The sequence below is a fragment of the Panthera tigris genome, chromosome B3, assembly GCF_018350195.1.
Source record: "Panthera tigris isolate Pti1 chromosome B3, P.tigris_Pti1_mat1.1, whole genome shotgun sequence".
In the NCBI taxonomy this organism is placed as follows: domain Eukaryota; kingdom Metazoa; phylum Chordata; class Mammalia; order Carnivora; family Felidae; genus Panthera; species Panthera tigris.
This window is the reverse complement of record NC_056665.1, coordinates 133675461-133701302: the sequence shown is the minus strand read 5'-3', so window position 1 is coordinate 133701302 and position 25842 is coordinate 133675461. Positions and strand designations below refer to the sequence as shown.

Here is a 25842-nt window from a genome sequence, read left to right as displayed (position 1 = left end):
GCAGCACCTACCTGTAGAATACTTTGTTAGGAAAGCCAAGACCTGGATGCAAAAATACTTGCTTCCTTTTAGTCGTGAGTAAACCCCAGGGCTGGTGGAGTGTGTGACCCTGAGTGGAACTGGGCTAGTGGCACCAATATTGTGGGCTAGCAAATAGGCTGCATGTAGATGTCCATAACACCATGTGATCGGAGGCCTATTCTGGCTCACTGTCCTTGTGAGCGCTGAGGACATATTTAGGTGCCCAGGTGACAGGGAGGCAGCTCTCCACTAAGTATGTGACATGCATGCTTTCATTTAATTGGCACAACAATTCTATGTGATAAGAACCATTATGAATCCCATTTTACAGAAGAGGGAAACTGAGGCTCAGAGATGCTAAATAACTTAGGCAAAGCTGAACATGGAGGTCAGTGTCACGACCTCAGTTTCCACCCTAAGTTCTCATCTGGTCCCCACCCTCCCCTCCCTGCACACCCTTGGGGAAGTTCGAGAACAACAGAGGAGAGGTCCCAGAGTCTGGGCCTGGAGTTAGCTACTGATAGTAGAGTGATTTCCAAAAGTGAGTTTGACTCTCAAAAACGGCACCTTTTCTAATTACAATAATAATACATATTATTGTAGAATATGCGGGAAGCACACACAAATTCCAAATTAAAATAAAACTGACTTGGGGCAGCTGGTGGCTCAGTCGGTTAAGCATCTGACCCTTGGTTTCTGCTCTGGTCGTGATCTCATGGTTTCATGAGTTCTAGCCCCGCTTCAGGCTCTGTGCTGACAGCTCAGAGCCTAGAGCCTGCATCAGATTCTGTGTCTCTTTCTTTCTCTGCCTCTCCCCGGCTCGAGCTCTGTCTCTCTCTGAATCTCAAAAAATAAGTAAACATTAAAAAAAAAAAAAGTCTCCTTCTTGGGATAGATTGAAACTAGTTCAATCTTTCTTAAAAAAATAAATAAATAAAAATAAAATTGACTTGATTTTCTTTAACTAAGACCTCACAGCAGTTTGGGGTGGAATCCATGCGCCTTCACTGGCCCAGGATGAGGTCTCTCCACAGAGCTTGAGACACCTAACAGAGGGCCTGCAACAGGGATCGGACCCAGCGCTCATGGTCCCCACTGGTTCTGCAGGACCCCCCAGACTGCTCTGTGGACCAGAGGGGGTGTCATAATCTCCGTCATCAGCCCCTCACACCCCTCACATACACCCAGCCCAGGTAAGGTCTATGTTACGACCACGTGCTTGTATAATAAATGTGGATTCGGGATGGCCCAGCTTCACCGTGTTGTTGCCCCAAGCCCTTTGGGAACTGCCACAGTGGGTGGAGGGCCCAGAATCATTGTCAGAGACCCTAAAGGGCCTCCCTCCAACCTCTCTCTCTAGCCCCACCACATGTCTAAGGGGGAAAGACAAGAGGAGGGCAGTCAGTCCACTAAGGGAAACTCACTGAGCACATTCTACATGGGGCAGGCCAGGGAACGGGCAGGGAGGGGGGTGCGGGGGGTGGTCACAGCAGGCTGAAAGATCCAGCCCCTTTCTGTGCTGTGAGGAGCAGCCTGGTGGCCCGGCACGAAGACTGACTAAAACACCCCTGGGTGGGAAGCTACGTTCCTAGCTGTGTGATCTTGGACAAGTCACAGAAATTCCCTTAGTTGTGGTTTCCTCCTCTGCAAATAGGGTTAATCATGCTCCCTGCCCCCAGGAGTGCTGTGGATGCAGTGATAGGATATGTGCCAAGCACTGAGCTGGGGGAGGCTGGTGCATAGTAGGTGCTAAGTTAAGGCTGGTGATTTCTTACTTTCTTGACGTTGGATCAAGGATACAGGATTCCTGTAAGAAGGGCAGGGCACATAATATACCTCCAAGAGGGGGGCACACAGAAAGAGCCCCTGCAAAGGAATGTCAGGGCAAGATGAGAACCTGCACCTGAGCTACGAAGAACTGATTTATCAGTTTGGTCCATTTACGCTCAAGACGGGGAAGAAATGACTAAGCTCTTTCTTCTTTAAACATGTGCAGCCTTTGGTTATAAAAAGAACTGAAATAGTTTTCATCAAAAGGGCCAAATCTCTTTTGCTTTCTTCGTCCACATGTAATGAAATTTCTGCACAACCTAACACAGCAGATTCCACCTGCTAACCCGCCCGGCTGAGCGAGCCCCAGTTCTGAGCTCTTGTGCCGCCAGAGTTGGAGCCAGCGAGCAGGTGAGCAGAGAGCAGACCTGCTTCTGGGAACGCGTGCGGCTAAAAATACCGGACCCGGCTGTCAGATGGAAAAAAGACTGCTAGCCTGTTGGCGGTGGCTGCCACCGCGGCCCGTCCCTTCTCCGTGTTGACAACACAGTCGGTAAGTTTTCCTCTGTCCTCAGGGCAGCTACTCCCTTCTCCATCTCCCTGCTGGCTCCCCCTCTTCTCCTCAGCCTCTCCCTGGGGAGCGTCCCAGGGGGGCAATCCTGGGCCCTTTTCTCCGTCTCGTATTCCCTCGGTGATCTCACCCTGTGTCTGGACTTAAAAGACCATCAGTATGCCAACTGCTCTCCGATTTATCTTTCCAGCCCAGACTGCTCTCCTGACCTTGACTCGTAGATCTGTCTACTTGACTTCTCCATTTGTGTGGCTAATAGATTTCTCACCCCGAGGCTCCAACCTGCACTCTTTTAAAAACTTTTAAAACGATGTAATTTTGGTAAAATACATAATGTAAAGTTTACTCTCTTAGCCATTTCTACGTGTGCATTTGCCCGGCATCGAATACATTCGCAATGTTGTTTGACGAGCACCCCACCATCCCTCTCCAGAATTTTTTCATCTTCACGAAGAGCTTCATTGAAGCCCTTTTTAGAGGCTAAAAGGAAAAAATGTGTCTCTAAAGAACACAGAGAGGTAGGCAATGGGAAGCAGGGTAGAGCACCAGGCTCCCAGCTGATGCCCAAACACCACCTGTGGAAGGGAGGACAGGTGAAGAGACTTGCTCACAGTGCCCCCCAGGCCGATCGTGGTGCACAGACATCAGCAGCACAGCCTCACCCAGCACTGTTTGCAGCTCTCGTGCCACCTGGGTGCTCTGGGAACCTGTGCAGCATGGGGCATCGCCACCCATGCGGCCGCGGGAGGGACTCTGCCACCTGAGCCCTTCAGCCACTCTGTTCTTGACTATCCCGCCTCTGACTGGGGGGCAGGGGTCCAGGGCTGGCCAGGGTTGCTGAGTCCTCTGCAGGTCACCAGGGCTCTTGTAGGGAGGGGAGCAGGTGCACAGTGGGACCGTGGGACCTGGAGCCTGAAGGACTGGGGTTCAAACCCCAGCTCACCATTCCCACCCGGGGAAATCACCTGGACTTCTCAGAGGCTCAGCCTCTTCATCCATAAAACGCGGATATAATGCTGCTTATACCAGAGAGTTGTTCTGAGCTTTATGACAAACGCCCCTGCCCAGTGCACAGCCCTGTGCTGGGTGCTGGGCAGGAGTTCCACACACGCTGACCCCCACCCTCTGCCCACGGAGGTCCCCTTGGGGAAATGGACTGCCCTCATCTCGCTGCTCACCTTGCTCAATGGCATCTTCAACAAGTTTCTTGAACAAACCCGAAGCTCTCAGGTCAACGATCACGGAGACCTCCTTCTCCAAGGCCTGTAGGCAGGCGGCCAGAGCAATGGTTCCTGATGGGCCGTCTGTCTCTTCTGGGGGCTCATGGTTGAAGTGAGTGGGGAAGCCGGTGGTGACGAGCACCGAGCGGGCGTGGGACAGTGACAGGGAGGCCCTCAGCAGCTCATTTTTACAGAGCAGGTGCCCGATCCTCCGGTGGCCTAAAATTATTTGGAAAACAAAAAAATCATAAAACAACGTCATTGTGTTTCGAGTAGAAGCTTATGCAAACAGCGGTTTGGTTTTTGATTTCCTTTTGTTTCTCACGTGGATTTGAGGGGTGTGGCAGAGACTGCCGGTCGTTCCCTGGAATGCCTTCTCCTCTGTCCCCTCTCACAAAGGGTAGCCGGTCAACCTCTGCCCAGCAGCAATTCCAGTTAGTGGGGGTGGGGGAGGGGGAGGGCACAGGACTGGGTTCTCTCTGCAGCATTCGGAGAGGGTCAAAGGGAATGTGAATGGAAGTCATGTGCACCCCCTCTGGGCCTGCCACACACCTCCCTGCCTACCCCCCTTCTCGGGTGCTGGGGTGCGACAACCAGCGCCTGCTGGGGGTCACAGGGTGTGATGGCAGAGCTTCTGGTGGGGGCAGGTCCCCCTTCCTGCTGAACCTGAACACTCACCTGGGAAGGCCTGCCCTGGACAGTTGCGTGAGAGCCACACACTTGTACTGTATCTGAGGAAAGCATCTTGGGGTCAATTTATTATCGTGGTCTTAGCAAATCCTAACTCGTACAAGAACGTCAAAGGAGGAGAGGCAATGGGGCTGCCCTCATCGGGGAGTCACCAGAAGAAGGCCCTGAGACACGGACTTGGGGCAGGGATTTCAGTGGGAAGTGAGCCCAGGAACATGAAGTCCGAAGATGGAAGAAGTGTGAAAAAAGGGAGAAAAGCCGCTAAAGAATGCGTGAGTGAGCAAATCAACTCCAAAGGCAGCTGGGGCCTGATCCCGCTGGAGATGCTCTAGGAAACCGTGGGGTACACACCTCAGGACTGTCCTGCCAGAGGACAGGGAGACTGGGCATTGAGGCACCTGCCCCTGTCCCCTGCTGGGTGCAGGTTACCCATCAGGACATAAACTCCCCATCACCCAGGGCTGTGCCTGCTGTGCTGGAGGGGGTCTGGAGGTACAAGGACATGCTCAGGTGGAGCACAGAGAGATGTGAGCCTAAGTGGGGAAGCGGTCCCATTGGGAACCCCCCACTGCAGCAGCAGGTGAACCCCTGGGGGCAGGGGAGACAGGTGGGGCGCCAACGGCATCTGCTGTGATGCCTACTGGTGACTGTCAACCTGGTCCCAACTGGGCAGCACAGCCTCCCAGGGCCTGTCACATTTCATCATGACCCTGTCCGTATTCAGGGCACCCCAGAGCATATCTGCGCCCCGTAAAGGCAGGATGTGGCTCAGAACTTCTCCCACAAGCTGTGGCTGAAACGAGAGGTGGGCTGAGGGATGCAGCCAGAGGAGGTCAGCTCGGCCTTGAGCTGCCTGGAGAACATGAAGGGACACAGGGTTGGGCTTTCTGTTGTGGGGAGACAGTTCCAGACTTAGAATCCGGAAACTTCCATTCAAGCCCAGGTGTTGGAACATGGTAGCTGTGTGACCTTGGCCTCATCCCTGGATTGCTCCAGACCTCAGTTTCCTAGTGGAGCATGGGGGGGGGGGGTGTCCAGGTGGAGGAGGGTGCAGGGAAAGGGCCCTTCACATACCTCCAGTAGGAGCGCCAACTGAACATTTGTCTGGAGGGCGCTTTGACCTTAGATTGGCACATTCTAGTGGCACCAGCAATTCACGTGTAGGAATTTACCCTCATAAAGTGATTGTGGGGGGGTCCACACACATAGTCAGAAGGCGTTCATCACAGCCTTGTTTGTGGTGCCAAGTGACAGGATAATAATATAAATGGTGGCACATTCCTCAAATGGAATTCTAGGCAAACATTAGAAAGGATGTTGTAGAAAGCTAATGACATGGAAGGATGTTTGCAATATAAAAGGAAAAATATATTTACAATTTGTTTATATATAGAGAAAGAATATATATTCTATATATATATATATATTCTTTCTCTATATATATTTCTTCAGTCTTACAGGTTTAAGACTGAAGTAAAAGACCTTAAGGGCAAATATTGAATGGCTGATAATGGTTCATTGGGATGAGATTTTGGTAATTTTTTTAATGTTTATTTATTTCTTTTGAGAGAGCGAGAGAGAGAGCAGAGAAGGGGCAGAGAGAGAGAGGGAGAGAGAGAACCCCAAGCAGGCTCTGCACTGTCAGCACAGAGCCTGAGTTGGGGGGCTCGATCTCACAAACCGACAGAGCCACCCAGGTGCCCCGATTCTGGTCATCTTTACTGCCTGTTTACGTTCATATATTTTCTGCTGCTTCTCCAACGAGTATGAACTGCTGTTGGTGAAAGGAAAGAAGAACATTTTTAAAGAAAGTAATTGGAATGTAACCTATTTCATAGGATGTGATAACAAAAGTGAGAGGAGGAGAGAGAGAGAACTTTGTCAAATTTAGAGCAGTGTATGATTTCATCATTTGCGATGATTTTATTATGAGAGAAGCATCGTCGCTATGAACCCTGTGTTCCTTCATATTCCCCAGGCACCTCAAATGCAAGCCAACATCGTCTCAAAAATGACTGAGTGGCTCTAATAGTGAGTAATGCTCAGTATACCACCATTAATCTTGTATCTGCTTATGTAATATAGTAGGAATCAAAAGCATCTATTGTTCTTGGGGATTAAAGATGTTCCTTAATAGACCGTACTGGCACATCCGGACAGTCATGAATCTGCCTTTCCCCCAACCCTCATGCTTCAAACCTTGACACAGTCTGACTAAGCACTGAAGGGGGGCTTTGTGGATGACCTCCTAGGTCATTCTTAGTAAGTTAGGGTGTGCTGGGTCTACAGTAAATTTACTTCCCACTTACTTTTTTATCTGAGCTAATGGCAGAGTTAATAATTCATCTTCCCTTATGACCCTTGTGCTGAGTGGAAGAGATATAGCCTGGATAAGAATGTTTGTGAGGGAGAAAGTATTGCAGAAATTAAAAAAAAAAATCCACCCAGGAGACCAACTATGTAAGAGGTGCTCTCTCTCTCTCTCTCTCTCTCTATATATATATATAGCCATAAGCATTCAACTCCATATATACATATGTCCTTAAAGGTGCACCTGTGATAGGTATAGATCTCAAATTTACTGTGGGTTTATATGTAAAAGAAACCATACTCTTTGCAGAACCAATGAATGAATGAATGAATGAACAACCTAACAGACATACAAAAAATCAAAAAGCTATGCCCTGTGGTTTTGAAGGAAATTTTGCTACTGTAGACCTTTGATCCCAAACCCAGGGGAGAGAGAAGACTTTTTTTTTTTTTTTTTTAAATTTTAGAGAGAAAGAGAGAGCATGAGCTGGGGAGAGGCGCAGAGGGAGAGAGTGAGAGAATCTTAAGTAGACTCCATGCTCTGCAAAAAGTCCAACATTGGACTCAATCCTACAGCCCTGGGACCATGACCTGAGCCGAAATCAATAGTTAGACACTCAACTGACTGAGCCACCCAGGCACCCTGAGATCAGACATTTTTAAGGCTGGTTACTGGTCCTGGAACTATTTGATTTTTGGCCACAGTATTATTTAACATAAAAAGGCACCCTGGCTGGCTGCTCTATGACTCTGCCCAGCTGCTGCTCTCTGTACTGATGTTACTGTCATCAGTTCTGTCTAGGTGATGGGACTTTGGCCAGGAGGGTCGATGTCTCCAGGCTGACCTTACCCCTCTGCTCTCCACAGGGGACCCACCACCATCAATCCAGGTATCTGCTTAGGAAACAGGGATCAGATGGGCCAGCAGGGAGACCACTATATGCCTTCACCAGACATTCAAAGTACAAAGAGCTACCAAGTCTAGAATTACAGCCCATGAGAAGGTGCAGAAGAAATGGGGTGTGAGCCAGGAGAGACCAGAGCACTGTTTTAACTGGCCCAGTGGGACCATGATATACGATTTAAACTCAGATTCCAATTTATCCAACATTTGTGGATCGTGGGCTTTGGAGTCTGTTAGCGTGGATTCAATATCTGCCCCGACCATCTGCTAGCTAGGTGGACTTGGGCAAGTTTCTTAACCTTACATGCCTTAGTTTCCTCATCTGTTAAAGTTAATAATAGCTGTCTCATAGGGTCACTGGAGGAATTCAATAAGATGAAATGTGTCAAAGCTTTTACATTTTTTTAAAAAATTTATTTATTTTGAGAGAAAAAGAGAGAACACAGAGGAGGGGCAGAGAGGAAGAGAGAGAATCCCAAGCAGGATTCGCACTGTCAGCACAGAGCTGGATGTAGCGCTCAAACCCACAAACCATGAGATCACGCTTAATGGCTTAATCAACTGAGCCACCCAGGTGCCCTGAAATGTGTCAAAGCTTTTAACATACGGGGAGAGCAGCTGGGAAGGCTGCTCCTTAATTCTCTGGGGAGCACTAGCCAGCAAATTGATGGAATTTCCATGCACATCAGCGCCCTCTGCTGGTCGTATGTTTAAAAATTAAACCTTTGGCTCTTAAAAACGGTGCTGCAGGGGAAAGAGAAAAGCCCCTCGACTGGCTTACAGCCAACCTCCTCCTACTTGCAACCAGAAGACCCCTAGTGGATCTCATGTCTAGGAAGCCAGCAGGCCGCAAGCCATAGAAGGAATGTCCTTTCTCTGAGACTCAATATACAATATACATGTTGCTTCCAAACTCTTGTGAGGCTGTCTCTTGCAGGGTCCTGCCCTTCCAGCATCTGCAAGTGAGTGGCAACCCAGCCCCCCGCCCCCACCTCTGTTGCCCAGAACAGCCTATTCTGCACCCAACCTCAGGGCAATGGCACAAAAAGATGGGATTAGGGACACTGAAACCCAGGGGTGACTTGTTTAAATGGTGCCAGTTGACTACCTAGGAACCATACTCCCTCTTTTCTTACCTACCCGGTCCCAACTGAGTCCTGCTGGCAATGTGCCCAATTAATAAGCTCACCTTCCAAAGTCCCTCTTATCTTTAGTGTTGACAATTTTGGGGGAAAAAAACATAAATAAAAACCCCAAAAATTATTCATAGTCGAACTACCCAGAGATCATCAACATTAGAATTTTGGTGCATTTTTGGGGGATTCATACACACTATAAACATTTTTTAAAAATCACACTGTGGGGGCGCCTGGGTGGCTCAGTCGGTTAAGCGGCCGACTTCGGCTCAGGTCATGATCTCACGGCCCATGAGTTCGAGCCCCGCGTTGGGCTCTGTGCTGACAGCTCAGAGCCTGGAGCCTGTTTCATATTCTGTGTCTCCCTCTCTCTGACCCTCACCGGTTCATGCTCTGTCTCTCTCTGTCTCAAAAATAAATAAACATTAAAAAATAAAATAAAATAAAATAAAATAAAATAAAAAATCACACTGTGGGAATGCTCAGTAGAGGCAAAGAGGGAATTTAGGCAGCTGACCCTTGCATATGTAGGTGGAGGTGGAGGGGAAAGACGACTCAAACAAGTATCTTAATGACTCTCAAGTCACTTTTTAAAGAGTTTGGAAAAAAAAAAAAGTTTGGATTCTGAATATCTGTTTAAAATTTTTTTAAAAAAATTTTTTAATGTTTATTTATTTTTGAGAGAGAGACACACACAGAGTGTGAGCAGGAGAGGGTCAGAGAGAGAGGGAGACACAGAATCTGAAGCAGGTTCCAGGCTCTGAGCTGTCAGCACAGAGCCCGATATGGGGCTTGAACTCACAAACGATGAGATCAATCTGAGCCAAAGTCAGATGCTTAACCGACTGAGCCACCCAGGTGCCCCTAAATTTTTAAAAATATTTATTTAGTTTTGAGACAGAGAGAGAGAGAGAGAGAGAGCAGGGTAAGGTCAGAGAGAGAGGGAGGTAGAGAATTTGAAGCAGGCTCCAGGGTCCGAACTGTCAGCACAGAGCCCGATGTGGGGCTTGAACTCACAAATCGTGAGATCATGACCTCAGCCAAAGTTGGACGCTTAAGCAACTGAGCCACCCAGGTGCCCCAAGGCTATGCCTACTTTCTTGGTAAAACAGCAACTTCTTCTCTTTGATAGCGCTAGTTAAATAAAGAGGAATAAATTCTTCTTTTCATAAAAAATTCGTACTATAGATGCATGTACTTTGCATGCTGCCTTTTTCACCGACCATTACTTCAATGATGAATTTCTCCAAGTCATTAAGGTGTGAACACTTTGTTTCTTACCTGGGTCTGTGGCAATTATAGTCTCCAGTTCTCTAATCTTCTGAACAGCTGAAGCCGATGCGATGCTGTAGTGCAAAGGATCTTGGGAAATGGGATGGACCTCAGGGATTCCCTCAGGGGTAAGACAACTGGGTGGAGCCTCTGTATTCTTCAGGTTGGTCATGACTGTGCAACCCAGTGCACTGGTGAAAGCCAGCGGGGTCTCTGAAACACACATCAAGAGGGCCTGAATGCACTCACTTCATTAGACTCAGTTCATTCTCATCTAGCCCACTGTCGGACGGGCAAGATGGCACCATGCATCGACTCTGCCAACAGTGCTTCACGGCTTCTTGCACCAAGTCAGAAAAAACTGTCTTATGGCTAAATCAAGTCCCACTCAAACAAGTGCCTCCAATTTTTAGGAAAGTGAAGATGAGTTGGGTATGGAAGAAGGGAGAAGGGAGGTACAGCCATAGCTACAGATAGGGCTCTAGGAATTTCCGTCAATTTAATCCCACGGGTATCCGAAAGTACTTACTGAACTCTTACAATGCATGAAGCCATCTTTCTGTACTTTGCTAATAAATAGCTCTCTCTGAACATACCTCCTTTTTTTTCCCATAGGACTTTTATTTTGATTTGGTATATGCTAACTTTGTTCTTTAAAAAACTCCTCCCCCCTCCAAAAAAAGGGGCTCAGTCCGTTGAGTGTCTGGCTCTCGATTTCAGCTCAGGTTATGATCCCAGGGTGGCGGTATTGAGCCCCACATTGGACTCCGTGCTGATCGTGGAGCCTACTTAAGAGTCTCTCTCTTTCTGCCCCTCCCCTGCTTGCATCCTCTCTCTCAAAATAAATACATAAACTTTAAAAATATTTTTTAAAAAAGATTCCCTCTCTCTCCCTCTGCCACTCCCTCACTCACACCTTCTCTCTTGCACCCTCCCTCCCTCAAAACAAAACACAAACAAAACAACACGCCTCTCCCACACTAAATCCTGGGCAATGTGAATCCCGGGCACTCTAGTATAGTTTTAAAGAACTGGCTTTAGTGGGCCAAACAGAGTTGGAGATGAGACTTTATCTTCTCTAAACACGTTTCTTCAACTATATCATCATGATAATGCTTCAGATGGTTGTTGTCAGAACTGGAAAATGCACATAACAGTGTTTTCTCCAAGTGGTTCAGAGTAAACCTTCAATAAGTGATGGTTTGCCTCACTGAATCAGGCACGGTATCTTACTCGTCCTATGCTTTTGTGCCTGGCTCATTTAGGTGCTTAATACCTCCTGTCCTTCATTTACGTCTTCTGCTTTCTTCACTGTCATTATTATCCTAGAGTGCTTCCACTCCTACTCAGCTATGTGCTCCCAGAGATGAGGGACCTTTGTTTACTTATCTCAGAATTCGAGTGTCTCAACACACAAATGTTTCGAATTTCACGGAAAACAGTCACATTTTTTTCAGATTTAACAAAAGTCCAAAGTTGGTCAACACTTCAGAAGGAAAACCTACTGATAACTGCAGAAAGCATTCTAACTTCGTTTTTAGACAGGCAAGGACTAAGGATTTTGATGAATGTAATCACTTTAGACAGCATCTAAAACTGATCACTCTAATGCCAGGTACACATCAGAACAGTCAGCTCAGAAGATGACACAGGGTTTTTCCCCACCAGCTGTGAGGTGTGTAGCAACTAATCTAGCACCGAGAGAAGTTCAAATGTTGAAGTTTGAGCATGACTTTTGTAACTCAGAAATATTCAAGGTCATCCCTAAGCCAATGACGTCACTTGGTATCATTTACAGTCAGAAAGGCTATTTCCAGCCAGAGCTAATGGGCTGGGGTTTGCTGCAGAACAGGGCGTCCCCTGTGGCTGGTGGCAGAGAGGAGTGAGGCCACCGTGCTAGACAATATTTACTGCACGTGTGTGGATGTGTGCACACACATGAGCACACACACACTCAGAAATGACCACACACTCCCTGAGAACTGCATCTTGTCTCATGCAGCATTTTATTACCAAGATCTGGGTCCATGCCTGGTACATAGCAGGTGCCTCATACATTTAATGTTAGATAACAGAATTCCACGGATCTCATCACCATATTAATCTTCCCCTGTCATGAGGCCATTCTGATAGCTAAACTTATATGAATGATTTCAAAATCAATTAAAGTAACACTAAATTCTATGGATTGTAGTGTGAGTGTGGCTGACCTGGCTAGAATTTTCCAGTGTCTATGAAATAGACCGCAATAGTTAATGTTTTATCACATCCCTACCTTACTGTGAGCTAGTTAGGGCGCCCTCGTGTGTCGCTTCGTTGTAATAGCATCCTACACTTGGGGAAAAATAAACTGACTGTATATACATCACTTTCAAATACGGAGGTCCTGCCAGATGAAGATCTGTTCCAAGACCCCCCGTGGACAGGAAACCGCGGATAGCACCAAGCCCTACAGACTATGTTTTTCCCTATATGTACATCCCTATGATAAAGTTTAGTTTATAAATTAGGCACAGTAGGATTAAGAAGGCTAACTAATAATAGAGCGATTATAACAATATACTATAATAAAAGTTATGTGAATGTGGTCTCCCTTTCTAAAAATACCTTCTGGTACTGTAGGCACTCTTCCTCTTGTGATCATGTGAGGTGATAACGTGCCTGCGTGAGAGCTGAATGAAGCGAGGTGAGTGACCAGTAGGCATTGTGATGGAGTGGGACGCCACTACTGACCTTCTGATGATTCGTCGGAAGGAGGATCATCTGCTTCTTGACTGCAGTTGACTGTGGGTAACAAACCTCCCGAGGCAGAACTGAAGATGAGGTGGGGCCCGCTGCACCTTGCCAACACCACGTGGAATGGTGTGTTTAGCTGTGCTTTTGCCTTCGCTCTTGTTTTCACAAGCCCCACCCACCTTCAAAATGTCTCAGAGAGTCAAGCTAAATATTGGTCTAGATTCTATCACAATGGGCTGGGAGCCCTCTGCAGTGAGAAATATTTTAATCAAAGCATCCTTGGGCTGAGAGACGAGCTGCTGGTGAGACCCAGCCTTGAGAAGGGAAGAAGGAAGCCAGTGAGACCTGTATGCTTTGGGTTCTGTTTTGTGACTCTGTTTCTTTTTTGTTTTTAATGTTTATTTATTTTTGAGAGAGCATGAGTGGGGGAAGGGCAGAGGGAAGGGGGACAGAGGATCCAAAGCTGCCTCTGCGCTGTCAGCGTGAGCAGGGCTCGAATGCAGTGCGGGGACTCAAAAACTGTGAGATTGTGACCTGAGCCAAAGTCGGACACTCAACTGACTGAGTCACCCAGGAGCCCATTATGACTCTATTTCTTAAATCACTGCACTGTGAGTCTATGCTTTCAAGAACTAGAGCCCCACTGGTTTCCATCGTGGGTCATGGTGATTGTGTCCCATAAGCCCAGACATACTGCAGCTGCTGACAGCTTCGAGGCTGGTCATTGGAGAAGGTCAGAACACTGGGACGTCCCCTGGCTGACACACCACAGGCTCCCCATAGTCAGGTCTAGAAAGATCTTTGATTCCCAACCATTCTGCAAATGGAAAAAGAAAATGAAGTCCATCGGATCCTGCCCTAGTAGGTCCCATCCAAGTTGACACACATTGAGTGGTTTATGCTTCTTTCTCCCAGACAGACTCTGGTCCTAGGATTGCTGTCGATGGTACTGGAGAAAAGGAATTGGGACTTTAACAACCCAGGGCGCTTGCTAACTTCTAGCCCATTCTGAGTAGCACAGTTTCCGAACACAGAACCTCAAACCCCTGGTTTGATTGCTGGAGGAGTCTTGGGTGCACTTAGCCCAGCACCTTGTGCAGGTTGCTAACCAAGCCAGCACTTGTGAGCCCACATTTATCTTGGTACAAGCTGAGTCACATAATGCAGACCTAAACTCTGTTGCTTAACCACCAACAGCACCCCTACTGATGGTCTGGCATCAGAAGGCTCATGAGGACAGCAAAGATGGATGTGTTGGGCCAACCCAAGCCCACCGAGGAGAAGACAATTCAATGATTCATCAATGCACTTTGCTTTGGGGGGTCCTGAGATCATCTTTCTAAGAGGAAGGTGGCCCCGCTGTTGATTGCATCTTTAGAGAAAGCAGGTTTTGTCTGATTGGCTCGTTTTACACAGTTGAGCAAATTCAGTTACACTGAGCTTTGACTCTCACCCAAGACCCAATCCCAGGTTCTCACCAGGTCCTCTGAGAACCACAAAGAGGCCTGGACAGCTGTCACTCTTGGATCTGCTCACTCACTCTCAGACTGAGTTAATACCCTGGGGATCAGTTGAAGTGAACATTTGGAACAAAGCCTTCCCCTGCTAAATACGCTGCTGACCAACAGCCTGGATTAGAGGTTGCTCTCAGCTCAAGTCCCGGGACACATAGCCGTGCTGTCATTCTCTACCACCTGCTTCCCCCGACCCTTCAGGTTCACCTTAAGTTCATGGGAGATGATGGGTGAGGCTGACTATTCTGCCAAGGGCAACACCTTTACACCTGAGGGGCCTCTGTAAACCCAGCCCGAAAGCTGCTGCGGGAGTCTGATCCTTGTCCAGGACGCCCAGGACCCCTGGGAAGATGAGGACAAGCCGGGGGAGTTCGGGAACATAGCAGGTTCCCGTCTTCTCGTGCTGAAGTTCAGGGGTGGCTGTCAGAATACTGAATGAGAGTGGACACTCACCGGGGTCGCCGATATGAATGGGATGTCCCTTATTCCCTGGGGAGCAACTGGCCGGCACCAGCCCTTCCAGCTTGTTATTGGGGATGGGCCGCATTGTGACCACCAGGTGGCAGCAAAAGCCAGCAATGGTAGCACAAGGCGCTGTCGTCTGAAAAGAAATCAAGGAAAACAAGTTGAAAAACAGAATTAACACAGATGGAAAGCCTGAACACCAGGAGTTCAAAGCAGCTGAATGAAAGAGGGGATCCAAGCAGCTATTATAAAATTATAGCTTCTACTTTTTGTTTGTTTTTAAGACTGATTTAATATATTATATTATATTATATTATATTATATTATATTATATTATATCATATTATATTATTTAGTGACAGAGACAGTGCCAGCAGGGGAGAGGCAGAGAGAGAGAGGGAGAGAGAGAATCCCAAGCAGGCTCCTCTCTACCCACGCAGAGCCAGATGGGGGGCTTGAACCCGCAACACTGTGAAATCATGACCTGAGCCAAAATCAAGAGTTGGACGCTCAACCAACCAACTGAGCCACCCAGGTGCCCCATGTTGCTTCTACTTTTATGTGACATAGAAATGAGAAAGCCTGCTGGTATTTATTGGTCTAAAACAGAGAACCTTGTATGTGCTGTGGATGCTCTGGTAGCTTAAAGCACTTAAAGCAATGTTTTTAACTACAGAAAAAGAAACGCAGAGGTTTACAAAGCCAACCAATTATATCGCACATGCAGTTACCAACTTATGAAAAAATGTGATGCAGCGATATGTATCCTTCATTAACAGCTTGGGGAACAAGACGGCAGACCTACCATTATAATTTTGGTGTAGTGATCAACATATAGGATATTTTTGTGCTATCAGCATGGCCATGAGACATGAAGCTATCTGGGAGTTCTCTGGGCAGCCACAAAATCACAGGGTCTGCTGATACAACTGTAGTTCCTTGTCTGCATTCATAATCAAAGGAAATGCTCAGTTTCAGTCTGAGGCTATAAAAATAAAGATGTAATTTTTTCCCCATCCAATTTCATGGGTCCTCTGGATTTTCTCCACAGACCTCTAGGGGTCCGTGGACCGCAGGTGAAGACCTCTAAGACAGTCAGCGGCAGAGGGTTCCAAGGACAAGGGATGTCTCAGGAGGCATTGGGATCTGCTCTGCCTCGAGTCCACACTGGGGATGGGGGCCCCACTGAGCCCTGCCTCCCTCCTCCTGCCTTAGAATGACCTGTGTGACTTTCACTGGTGGTGGTGTTTGTGGTCTGAATGGTTTCTGGTGGCTGCCGTGGGGCTTATGAATGATTTAGAATGTGGCCAGGATGATGATCCACTGGGACGTGGCTGCTGCCCAAAGCGCTTGCTGTTGGCACTGAGGGGGGAAAATGCCACCCCAAAATACACCAGTTTGGCATACAGATTGTTTTGAATTAAAGTTACTTGAGAAACCGCCAGTGCAAGAAAAACACTCTACACCCCTTTCCAGCAACCCCCCCCCCCCCCCCGCTGAAAAGCAGGAAATAATCCTCCCACGTGAAGGGACCCTCCCCGTACCAAGAGGGTAGAAGGCATCTTTATCTCCAGAGATGGGAAATCAAGGCCGAGAGGGCTATGTAAACAAACCTTGTGACTTCCTCGTGAATTTACTACCCCAAGCTCAAACTTGTCTTACCAATTCTTCACAAATTCATTGTTTCTTTGTCTGAAAGGTGTAAAAGCTATCTGTTTTGGTCACTTCTTTGAGCCTCACATATTTGGGGCTCCTGTAGGTATGACATTAAATTTAGTTTTCTCCTGTTAATCCACCTCCTGTCGATCTAAGTGTTAGACCAGCCAAAGGGCCTAGAAGGGAAGAAGGGACAAGTTTTCCTCCCTGGCAGTCCCTGGTGGCTGCAGGATGAAACTTTGGCGTGCCTGCCCGGTCGGTGTCTGAATCACAGCACTGGGGAAGGGACACGCGTCAGGGACTTTCACAGGGGACAGGCAGCGCTCCCCGAGGCTGCCCCTCAGGGCCCCACCTGAATCCAAGATGGCTGCCTGGCCGTATCTCCCAGGAGCCAAGGGCCAGAGGCAACCGTACTGAACAGAAGGCTATTTGGTAAGTGAGCTGTCATGGGAAAACCATGGCTCCCCTGAGCACTGACCATGGCAGTGATGAACATGCTGTGCAAAGCATCCCTTAATCGTCACACTTCTACTAGTGACATTTCATAAACGGGAGCCAGGAGTCCTAGGGTAGGGTCTGGCTTTGGGATTTGGGCGGGTCCTTTTCTCTCTCCAGGCCTCAGTTTCCTCATCTCAATGACAGACTGCCCATGATGTACCCGCTGCCAAGGGCGGTGTGTTTGGGGGCCACCTCTGCCCCAGGGCCCCTGCCAGTGACTGCTGTCTCCGCCCTTCCCTACCTTTAAGAAAACTGCTCAGGCACATGCTTCACTCATGAAAATTGTTTCTCATCAGAGGCAGCTCGGGCCTCTCTGGCAGGAGCCCAACCCAGGCAAGTTTCAATAAATGTCCGGAAGCCCAAGACCAAATCTGCAGTCCAAGTCCTCCACAGAGGACCCTGCAGCTGGCCGTTGACGTGGGCTGATTCACACGATGTCCTGGAGGGGGGTCAGGGGAATGAGGGAATCTGGTTCTCCTGCCTTGACAAGCAGTGGCTGGAATGGAACTTCAGAGACACGGCAGGGAGGTGACCCCTAGCAGCGGGCACGTCCCAGGAGAGGCGACCCCCAGGGGCCACCGCTGGCCAAGAACAGAACCCAGCTTTCCTGACAGAAACATAACCCGGCAGCCAACAGGCTGGCCAAGGCCCTGCCACAAATCCCCGGGCCATTTACCTGGCCAGGCACATTCTGCCCGATGCCAGGAAGTTTGAGCCAAGGAGGATTTTCAAAAAGCTCACTGAGATGCTCTAAGTTAAAGGAGCCAGACAAATTCCAGACAGGTTTGGTTTACACAGTTGCCACAATGTCTATAAGGGCTTGACTTGAACACTCAAGGCCACCCTGGGAGCTCACAGCAATCCCAGAGGTGGGCACGAGAGAGGCTGGACATTCCATTTTCCAGATGAGGGGACAAGCTCAGAGAGGTTAACCACTTGTCGGGTTGCACAGCAAGAGAGTGGCTGAGCTCAGGTCACTTTAGTCTCTGACCTCCTGAGTGCATGTTCTCCCCACCACAGGAAAATACAAGGTGATGCACATTTTCAGGTCATTCTGCCCTTGGAGATTGTGTCCTACCTCGTACGCACCCACGTGACCATGCCCTACGGAGTCTCTTCTGGGGAGCCCCACCTTCTCCAAGGCTGCTTCCAGGGAGGAGCTGCACTCCGGGAGGAAGGTCACCATGTCCCTCAGCTGCTCTGAGTACTCCCCCAATGAGGTCAGGCTGCCTCCGCGGGCACCAAACTCGTACTTCCGGAACTAGGGACACCCTGTCCTGGGGGGAAGCTCATAGTTCCAGAATCAAGATGGCCCCTGACCATGCATTTTTAAAAAGAATGGGGATTGGGGTCCCTGGGTGGCGCAGTTGGTTAGGCCTCCGACTCTTGATTTCGGCTCAGATTAATGAGTTTGAGCCCCATGTCGGACGCTGCACTGACAGTGTGGAGCCTGCTTGGGATTCTCTCTCTCTCTCTCTCTCTCTCTCTCTCTCTGCTCTTCCCCCACTTGTGCTCTCTCTCAAAAATAAATAAATAAGCTTAAAAAAATCTTTTAAAAAAAGAGACTTTTCTGTAGAATTAAAATATGGTTTGGTGCGCCTGGGTGGCGCAGTCGGTTGAGCGTCCGACTTCAGCCAGGTCACGATCTCGCGGTCCGTGAGTTCGAGCCCCGCGTCAGGCTCTGGGCTAATGGCTCGGAGCCTGGAGCCTGTTTCAGATTCTGTGTCTCCCTCTCTCTCTGCCCCTCCCCCGTTCATGCTCTGTCTCTCTCTGTCCCAAAAATAAATAAAAAACGTTGAAAAAAAAAATTAAAAAAAAAATATGGTTTTAAGCCAGTTCTTTATTCACTCCAAAATTATTTTGTTGAGCCATTCCTCTGTGCCAAGCACAAGCCAGGTGATGGGACAACAGTGACAGAGAGGACATCGGCCCAGCCCATAAGAAGTATGCAATCCTACGTTGGCGGTGAGACTGCACTGAAAACAAATACTTGCAACACAGAGCAGTGAGTGTTAACAGTGTGGGTGGAGGAGTGACCCACGGAAGGGAGGAACTCACTCTCCCCCACAAAGGGGAAGGTGCTGGAGCTGGATCCTGAGGGATGGACAGGAGTTCACCAGCTGAACAAGGGGGAAAGCACATCCTAGGCAGAGGGAACAGTATGTGAACAGCATGGAGGCATCAAACATGTGACACCCCGTGCGATCTGCTCTAAGAGTCCCCAAGATGGTAGCCTGGGGGGTACTAGGAAAAAAAACAGAAGGAGCTGACCTCAGGTCTGGGTGGCGTCTCTGAAGGACTCTCCTAGCCCAGAGTCCACAAAATGGTAGCAGCAGAATGTTCGGGGGGAGCTTTCTCTCTGGGGAGATGGCTGGGGATGGCTGGAGTGTCATGGGGGAGGGGAGACACTGAGCCAGGGCCTGGTCACTACAGGTGACCAGGTATCAGGCCAAGGTGCAAGTCATGGGAAGGCACTGAAGAGTTTATTTATTTATTTATTTATTTATTTATGTTTTTAAAATTGTTTATTTATTTTTGAGAGAGAAGAGAGACAGAGCATGAGCAGGGAAAGGGCAGAGAGACCAAGATACACAGAATCCGTAGGAGGCTCTAGACTCCGGGCTGACAGCACAGAGCCCGATGCAGGGCTTGAACCCACAAACCATGAGATCATGACCTGAGCCGAAGTTGGATGCTTACCCAACTGAGCCACTCAGGCGCTCCATGGCACTGAAGATTTTAAATGGGGGAGTCATGTGATCAGACCTAGCATTTAGGAAAAGTCACTCAGGTGGGCGAGCAGAAGGGATGTGAGCCTGAGCTGGGGTCGTGGGAGAAAGGTGGGCTCGTTGGGGTGCTATGGAGGAAGCAGAATCAGTAGGCCCATTTATTCAATATGTTGTATTTTCGAAGTCTGTGAGAACATACCCACAGTGTTAATAACGGCTCTCCCTGGGTAGGTACCAGTAATGCAAGTGTTTTTACTTTCTTCTTCATCCAGTGCTTCCGATTTCTGGCTTGGGTGAGGAAGTGGATGATGGGAGGTGCCAGCGGCATTTCTGCAGCCAGGGCAGGACTATCTTGGTGATCCCCAAGATTTTTCCCAGGGCAAGGGACAGGGACAGGGATGGGAATGGAGGGGAGGACAGCTCATCCCTGAGCAAGAGTCATGGGTGAGGCCTTGTACCAGGTACTGAGCATCCCCATGACTGGACAAAGAGGTCCCCGTTGACAGACACACCTGGCTGCTGCATGTGGCCACTCCCAAGCTTGAACCCTGGTAACCCAAGCATTTTACCTGGTGTCCAGAACAGCGTTCGGGGTAGGCAACGTCCACTTGCCTGGCTCAGTCAGGCCCAGTAGGGGCAGAGGACCATTGTTGGCTTGGCAGAACTTTTCAAAGGCTGGAGCCAGGGACCTGTGCAGGACCACCATGCTGGCTGGTCGGAGCCCTGAGTTTGGTGAGAGAAGGGACACAGGCATAGTCGGTTGCCTCTTGGTAGAGCCTTTCAATTTTAACTCTTTATCGTAGCACAGCACAGAAAAATGCCCATAAGTGTACAACTTGATGAACACGTAACCGACACCCAGGTCAAGAAACAACATTATCAACATTCCAGAATCCCTCTATGCCCCTTATAGTTAATCACCCCAGCCTCGAAGGTGGCCGCTACCGTGACTTCTAACACCATGGGTTACTCTTGCCTGTTCTTCATATAATGGAATCATACAATGTGAGCCTTTTGAGTCTGGCTTCTGTCACTCAATCGTATGTCCGGGAGATCCATCCATACCTTTGTGTTTGACAACAGCTGGTTCATTCTCATTGCTGTGTGATATATTCATTACCACAATGTATTTACCCAGTCCTGTTGTGGATGGACATTTGAATGGCTTCCAGTTTGGGGTTATTATAAATGGTGCTGCCATGAGCATTTTAATACACGCATGTTGGGGTGCATTTCTGTCTGGCATACCCCTAGGGTTGCAGGGTATATACATGTTTAGCTAAGCGGTTTCCAAAGCGGTTGTACCAATTTATATTGCAAGTTCTTGCTTGTTCCTTATCCTCTCCACTGTTTGCTGTTGCCTATCTTTTCCATTCCATCCACCCTGGCAGGTGGGTAGTGGCCTCACACTGCGGTTTTAATTTGCATTGCCCTGAAGACCAATGCGGTTGAGTGACTTTCATAGGTTTTATTGGCCATTTGGGTATCCTTTGTGGGAAAGACACTGCTCATGTCTTTTGTCTGGGCAGATTCTTGACTGAGTAGGCTCACAGAATCCTTGACTCCCCCTCCAAGGAGGTAGTCTTACTTCAGCTATGGGGGAAGACCCCCCACTTGCATGACACCACCTCCTGTGGTAAGGAGCCCTCTTCTGGAATGGGAAGTCCTTTGACAGCTAAACAAACCTGTGTTTGAATCCTGATTCGGCCTCTGACCAGCAGTGTGCCCCTGAGCCTTGGTATTCCCAAGGAGGAGATGGCAGTAATGACACCTGCCTCAAAGAGAACTCTGGGAGTTCATTCCTGTGTGTTAATAACCTAACACACAGGTGTACAGGAAGTAGGGGTTGGAGGCATGAATATGGACTCTTGCATGGACATTTACAATTATGGTACTGAAGGAATATTTAATGATGGTTTGTAACGTACGGTTAAAGGAACAAAACTAGATAACAAAACCGTATTTGGGGCATATTCTCCTTTTTATACAGTTCATGAGAGAAATAACTAGAAGGAAATACATCTACATGTTAATCACAGTTATCTCCTGTATCAGGACTGCGTGATATTTAATGTTCTCTTCTGTGCTTTTCTCAGTTCTAAAATGTATGTAATAAATAGGTATCATTCTGTAACTGGAGGAAAAAACAAACAAGAAAACTTATGGTTTGTTTTTTTTTTTAAGGGATTATTTCCTTTAAACACACCATCCCAAAGAAAAACATAATTATGCTGCTTTTGGAGAAATAATCTTGGTGACAATTCTCCTAAATGCTAGGTTGCCGTATCAACATGTGGGCATCTCTTTTCCACAACGATACTGTCTGCTAGTATTTTCTCTTTAGCTCTGATATTTTCCTTAGCTCTCTGTGCTAAGTCATTTGTAGACGTAATCACTTATATTTTATACGTAAGGAGAACAAGGCTCAAAGAGATGAAGTGACTTCACATGGCTGAGGCATGGCAGAGCCAGGATTTAAGCCTGAGACAGGGGACCCCTGAGTCCCTCTAGGGTCACCATTGGACTGCAGGCATCAGACCTTTGTAGGATGGGTCCACCACCCATTCCGGCACCTTCCTCCTCAGGGATGGTAGAAAGAAGTGGATACAAGCAGATGCAACCATCCGTACGGAAAGTTCTAGCACCAGCTTCTGCTCTAACATCCTGGAACTCATTGCCTCAAACCCTCGGTGCCTGCCAATGCTACAGACTTTGAAAATGGGGACGAGCTGGACACTCCCAGCTGCTGAAAGCCCAAGGAAGCTGACTGCATGTCTCGAGCAAGCCCAGCGTGTCTCCAAAAATAGTCTGGAGTGAGGTGGAAGGGAATCCAGCCAGCCTAAAAGCCTGGCTTTCCCTAGCCGCCTCCTTTCTTACCTCCAAAGCCTGTTGTGAGAGCAAATTGGATTTTTAATACCGCAAATCAGAGAGGTATTATGAGCACAAAGCTTCTTTGTTTCCTTTTTAATTAAACGCACTTCAGAGGGCACTGTGTTTTCATTTTGTTCATCTCCACTGCTGATGGTACCAAGTCCCCAGTTGTTCCCATTAGTAACAAGACACCAATAGAGGGCTCAGTGGTGGCTTGGGGGGGGGGGGGGATGGGTGAGGGGAGGGTCTGAACGGATTCCTGTGTTGCCTGGGTCTCTCCGGCTCCATCTAAGGTCATGACAGCTTTTTCTTTGTGAGGAGAAACAAAGTGAGCCTTCTGAGTCCTTTTACCTCAAAGCAAAGTTGTCCATTCTTTCTTTTTTTTTTTTTAACTTAATGATGGGAGAGGGAAAAAAAAAAAGCACCTCTAATGTCCCTAATCTGATCTAAAGCCCCGGAAGACGTAGTCCCGAACTGAGGTGCTGCAGCTCTTCTGCAGAATGAGCTTCTTTCCTTGTGGAACATTCCATGACAGCGGCTGACTTGGATGGTACATCTTACCCCCACGAGCTCAGTTACCCCTCCCGACAGCTCCTGAGGGAGGACTGAACTGTTACTTTCAGGGTGCAGGTGAGCTTAGAGAGGTCATACACCTTACCCACAGCTACAGCCAGAAGGAGCCAAGCTGGGACTTACATCCAGACTGGTACACTCTGCTCTCTTGGAGCCCCGAGGTGCTAGCAGGCAGTGGGGTTCAGCTGGTGTTTGCTGGTACGTCGTGTACAGGGTTGGGGAGACTATGACCCTGGTGGCTCTCTACAAAGCACGCTCCCTAGGGCTCACAGCCCTGAGTGGCTCCTTCCCCGTTGACTCTGTCCTCGGCCACGTGCCTTGCTTTGCCAACGGGACGGTAGGAAGCATGACACAAGCGGGTGTTTGATACGTGCTTGGGCATTACAGCCCCTCCTCCAGGAATCTTGAGCTACCCTGGAAAGAAGTTTGGCTACCACTGCTGGCGAGGCTTCCTAGCAAGAGAGAAGCATTAGGCCGGCCCCAAGTGCTCTGGGCCTCCCAGTAGACACTCCAGACATGTGAGGAAGAAGCCATCATGGATGGTCCAGCCCCAGCAGACGTGGTACCACGTGAAGCAGAAAAACTCCCCGCTAAGGCCAGCGTCATCGCAGAATATCGCTTAAGCCGGTGAGTCTGGGGTGCTTTGTTATGCAATAATAGAGAATTCTGTTGGTCCAGAAATAGCCACAGAGGCCAGATACGTCAGTGAAAACTGTCTTGCTCCAGAACTTTAAACCATGCTACTGGTTTTTCTCTTTGGCGATTCCGGTAACCGGAAGTCTTTCGTATCATGAAATTTTGCTGGGACTTGCTTGTGTCAGTGACAACTTTGACGGCTATTTTCTCTCACAGGACCTTTCAGAGCCTTGAGTGTCACTCCTGGAAGAGACTGGGGAGACGGTGCACCCAGAGAGGAACAAAACGGGGAGACGTGGTCTGAATCAAAAACCAGATTAAAATGCAGTGTTATCTGGGGGTGCTTTTCCCCCCGAGAGAAAACCCCTTTCATCTTCTGAGGCCATTGGCAGGTCCCCCCGTGGAGTTGGGTTGACCAAGCAGAACTGGTGGTACCGGAGCCATCTGGTAAGGTGTTCACGCCTGAGTCTGGCCCAACTGCCAGACCTGCTGGGACATTAATTAGGGACCCGAGCAAATATCATCCTGCTCTTACTTCCTGTCTCCCAGGCAGAAGCTACAAGTCTCAGGAATTCCTGGGCCCTGCACCGCTGGTATTTCTAGGGATTTTCTTTCTTTCTTTTTTTTTAAACGTCTATCACTACTTACCCCCAGCCACGCTGGACATATTTCTGATGTCTGGTATCTTCTGTAGGATCAAGCTCCTTATGGCAGAGGGAAGTGTGAAGGTTATCATGCCGTCTTTGAACAGGCCAGAGTCTGGGTGAAGGAAGTAAGAGGAACAAATGAGAAGCTCAGCTTCCTTGCAGGGGGCAGATTCGACGTCAGGTATCCATCACCACCCCCCACCCCCGGCCCTACCTGTCCTGGCCCGAGTGGGCATTGTTTGGAGCAAATTCTCCCCACCCTATTCCCATCCCCTTCATGTCTCAGTTTCTAGTGAGAAACTCCTAACACTTCAAGACCTTTGTCTTGACCTTTGTCTTGACCTTTGTCATGACCTTCCCCTGGCCCAGGATGTCCTCCCTCCCTCCCTCCTGAAGACCTTTCCATTCCTCAGTACAGGTTCCAATCCTCCGCCTCTATGAAGCACCCAGTAGGCTCACACCGACTGGTTGCCGGGTCTCCTTGCCCCCAGAGCATTCTTTGAGCCACTGACTTCGGCCTGATGTTTACTGGACTCTGGACCCCCTTTCTCTTTCCCGGGGAGACCCCAAGTACCCAGAGAGCAGGTTCACATCTTGGGTCTCCCGCGGTGTTACGACAGCCAAAGCACATAGCACACACCAAAAATACTTATGCTTGGATGAACAAATGACTGCATGCCACGTGCAATCACAAATGAAAGAATAGGCCAGATTTTCTGTCTATGTGTGACTTCTGTTATTTAGATTTAGGTGCCTAGAAGGAACAGATTTTATGTTTTCTTCTTTATATTCCCTGCCCCACCACCCCACCCCGCTACTCCAGGTACAGTGCCTAACAGAGATTTTTGGCGGATGAATAAAAAATACTGCAGATTTTTAAATACAGAGATGGTGTCAAAGCTCCAGGAAATTGCATTCAGAAAGGAATCCTGTATGTTGACTTCTTGTGAAAACTAATGAAAGGAAACCAGTTTAGTTCAGGTTATGGTTGAGTTTAAAACAGAGGAGGGAGGCCAGCAGGGGGAGCTCTCACAGCCCCAACAGGAAGACCTACACCTTACCAAGTCCAATACTACTTTAGCTACTAGTTTACTGCCCCAGCAGGAGGAGGAAAGGTCTCCTCCTCTCCTGGCAACAGCCCCGCCAATGACAGTCACAGCTCAGCCAATCAGGAGGCACTACACTTCGAACTCCCAGTTTACTCCAATGGACTTCCTGATTATAACAGCTCTCCCATCTTCCCCCTTCCCTCTGGAAAGGAGCTACCTACCTCCCTTTTGCTCCCCGGACTTGCCTCTGGCCTTGCCTGTAGTTTTGCCACAGCTTGCACGTCCTGGGATTGCAATTCTCTGCTATTTCCAAATAAACCCGTTTTTGCTGGTAAAATGGCTGGCAGTTTTCTCTTAAGGTTAACATGCTCTAGAAAGAAGTTTCAACGTGTCAGCGGAATCTAGGGTTCGACAGATGAAGAGGCGAACGAAATGACAGAGATGAAAAGTCTAGCATAGAGAATGTGGCCGATAATATTGCAGTAGTTTTGTGTGGTTAACAGATGGTGACTACAATTACCTTGGTGAGCACTGAGCAGTGTACAGAATTGTCAAATCTGTGTTTGTACACCTG

General features: G+C 48.5%; 1 protein-coding gene across 1 annotated transcript in view; it reads right to left on the bottom strand.

Moving 5' to 3' along the window:
• Positions 1-24308, bottom strand: part of DGLUCY (D-glutamate cyclase) — a 39762-nt gene extending 15454 nt beyond the window's left edge. Inside the window, 7 exon segments of the mRNA XM_007094960.2 lie at positions 3541-3801; positions 9904-10107; positions 13325-13447; positions 14598-14745; positions 17842-18040; positions 20062-20215; positions 24221-24308. Of these exon segments, the coding sequence (XP_007095022.1) occupies positions 3541-3801; positions 9904-10107; positions 13325-13447; positions 14598-14745; positions 17842-18040; positions 20062-20215; positions 24221-24308 (1177 nt within the window).
• Between the last annotated feature and the right edge of the window lie 1534 nt (positions 24309-25842).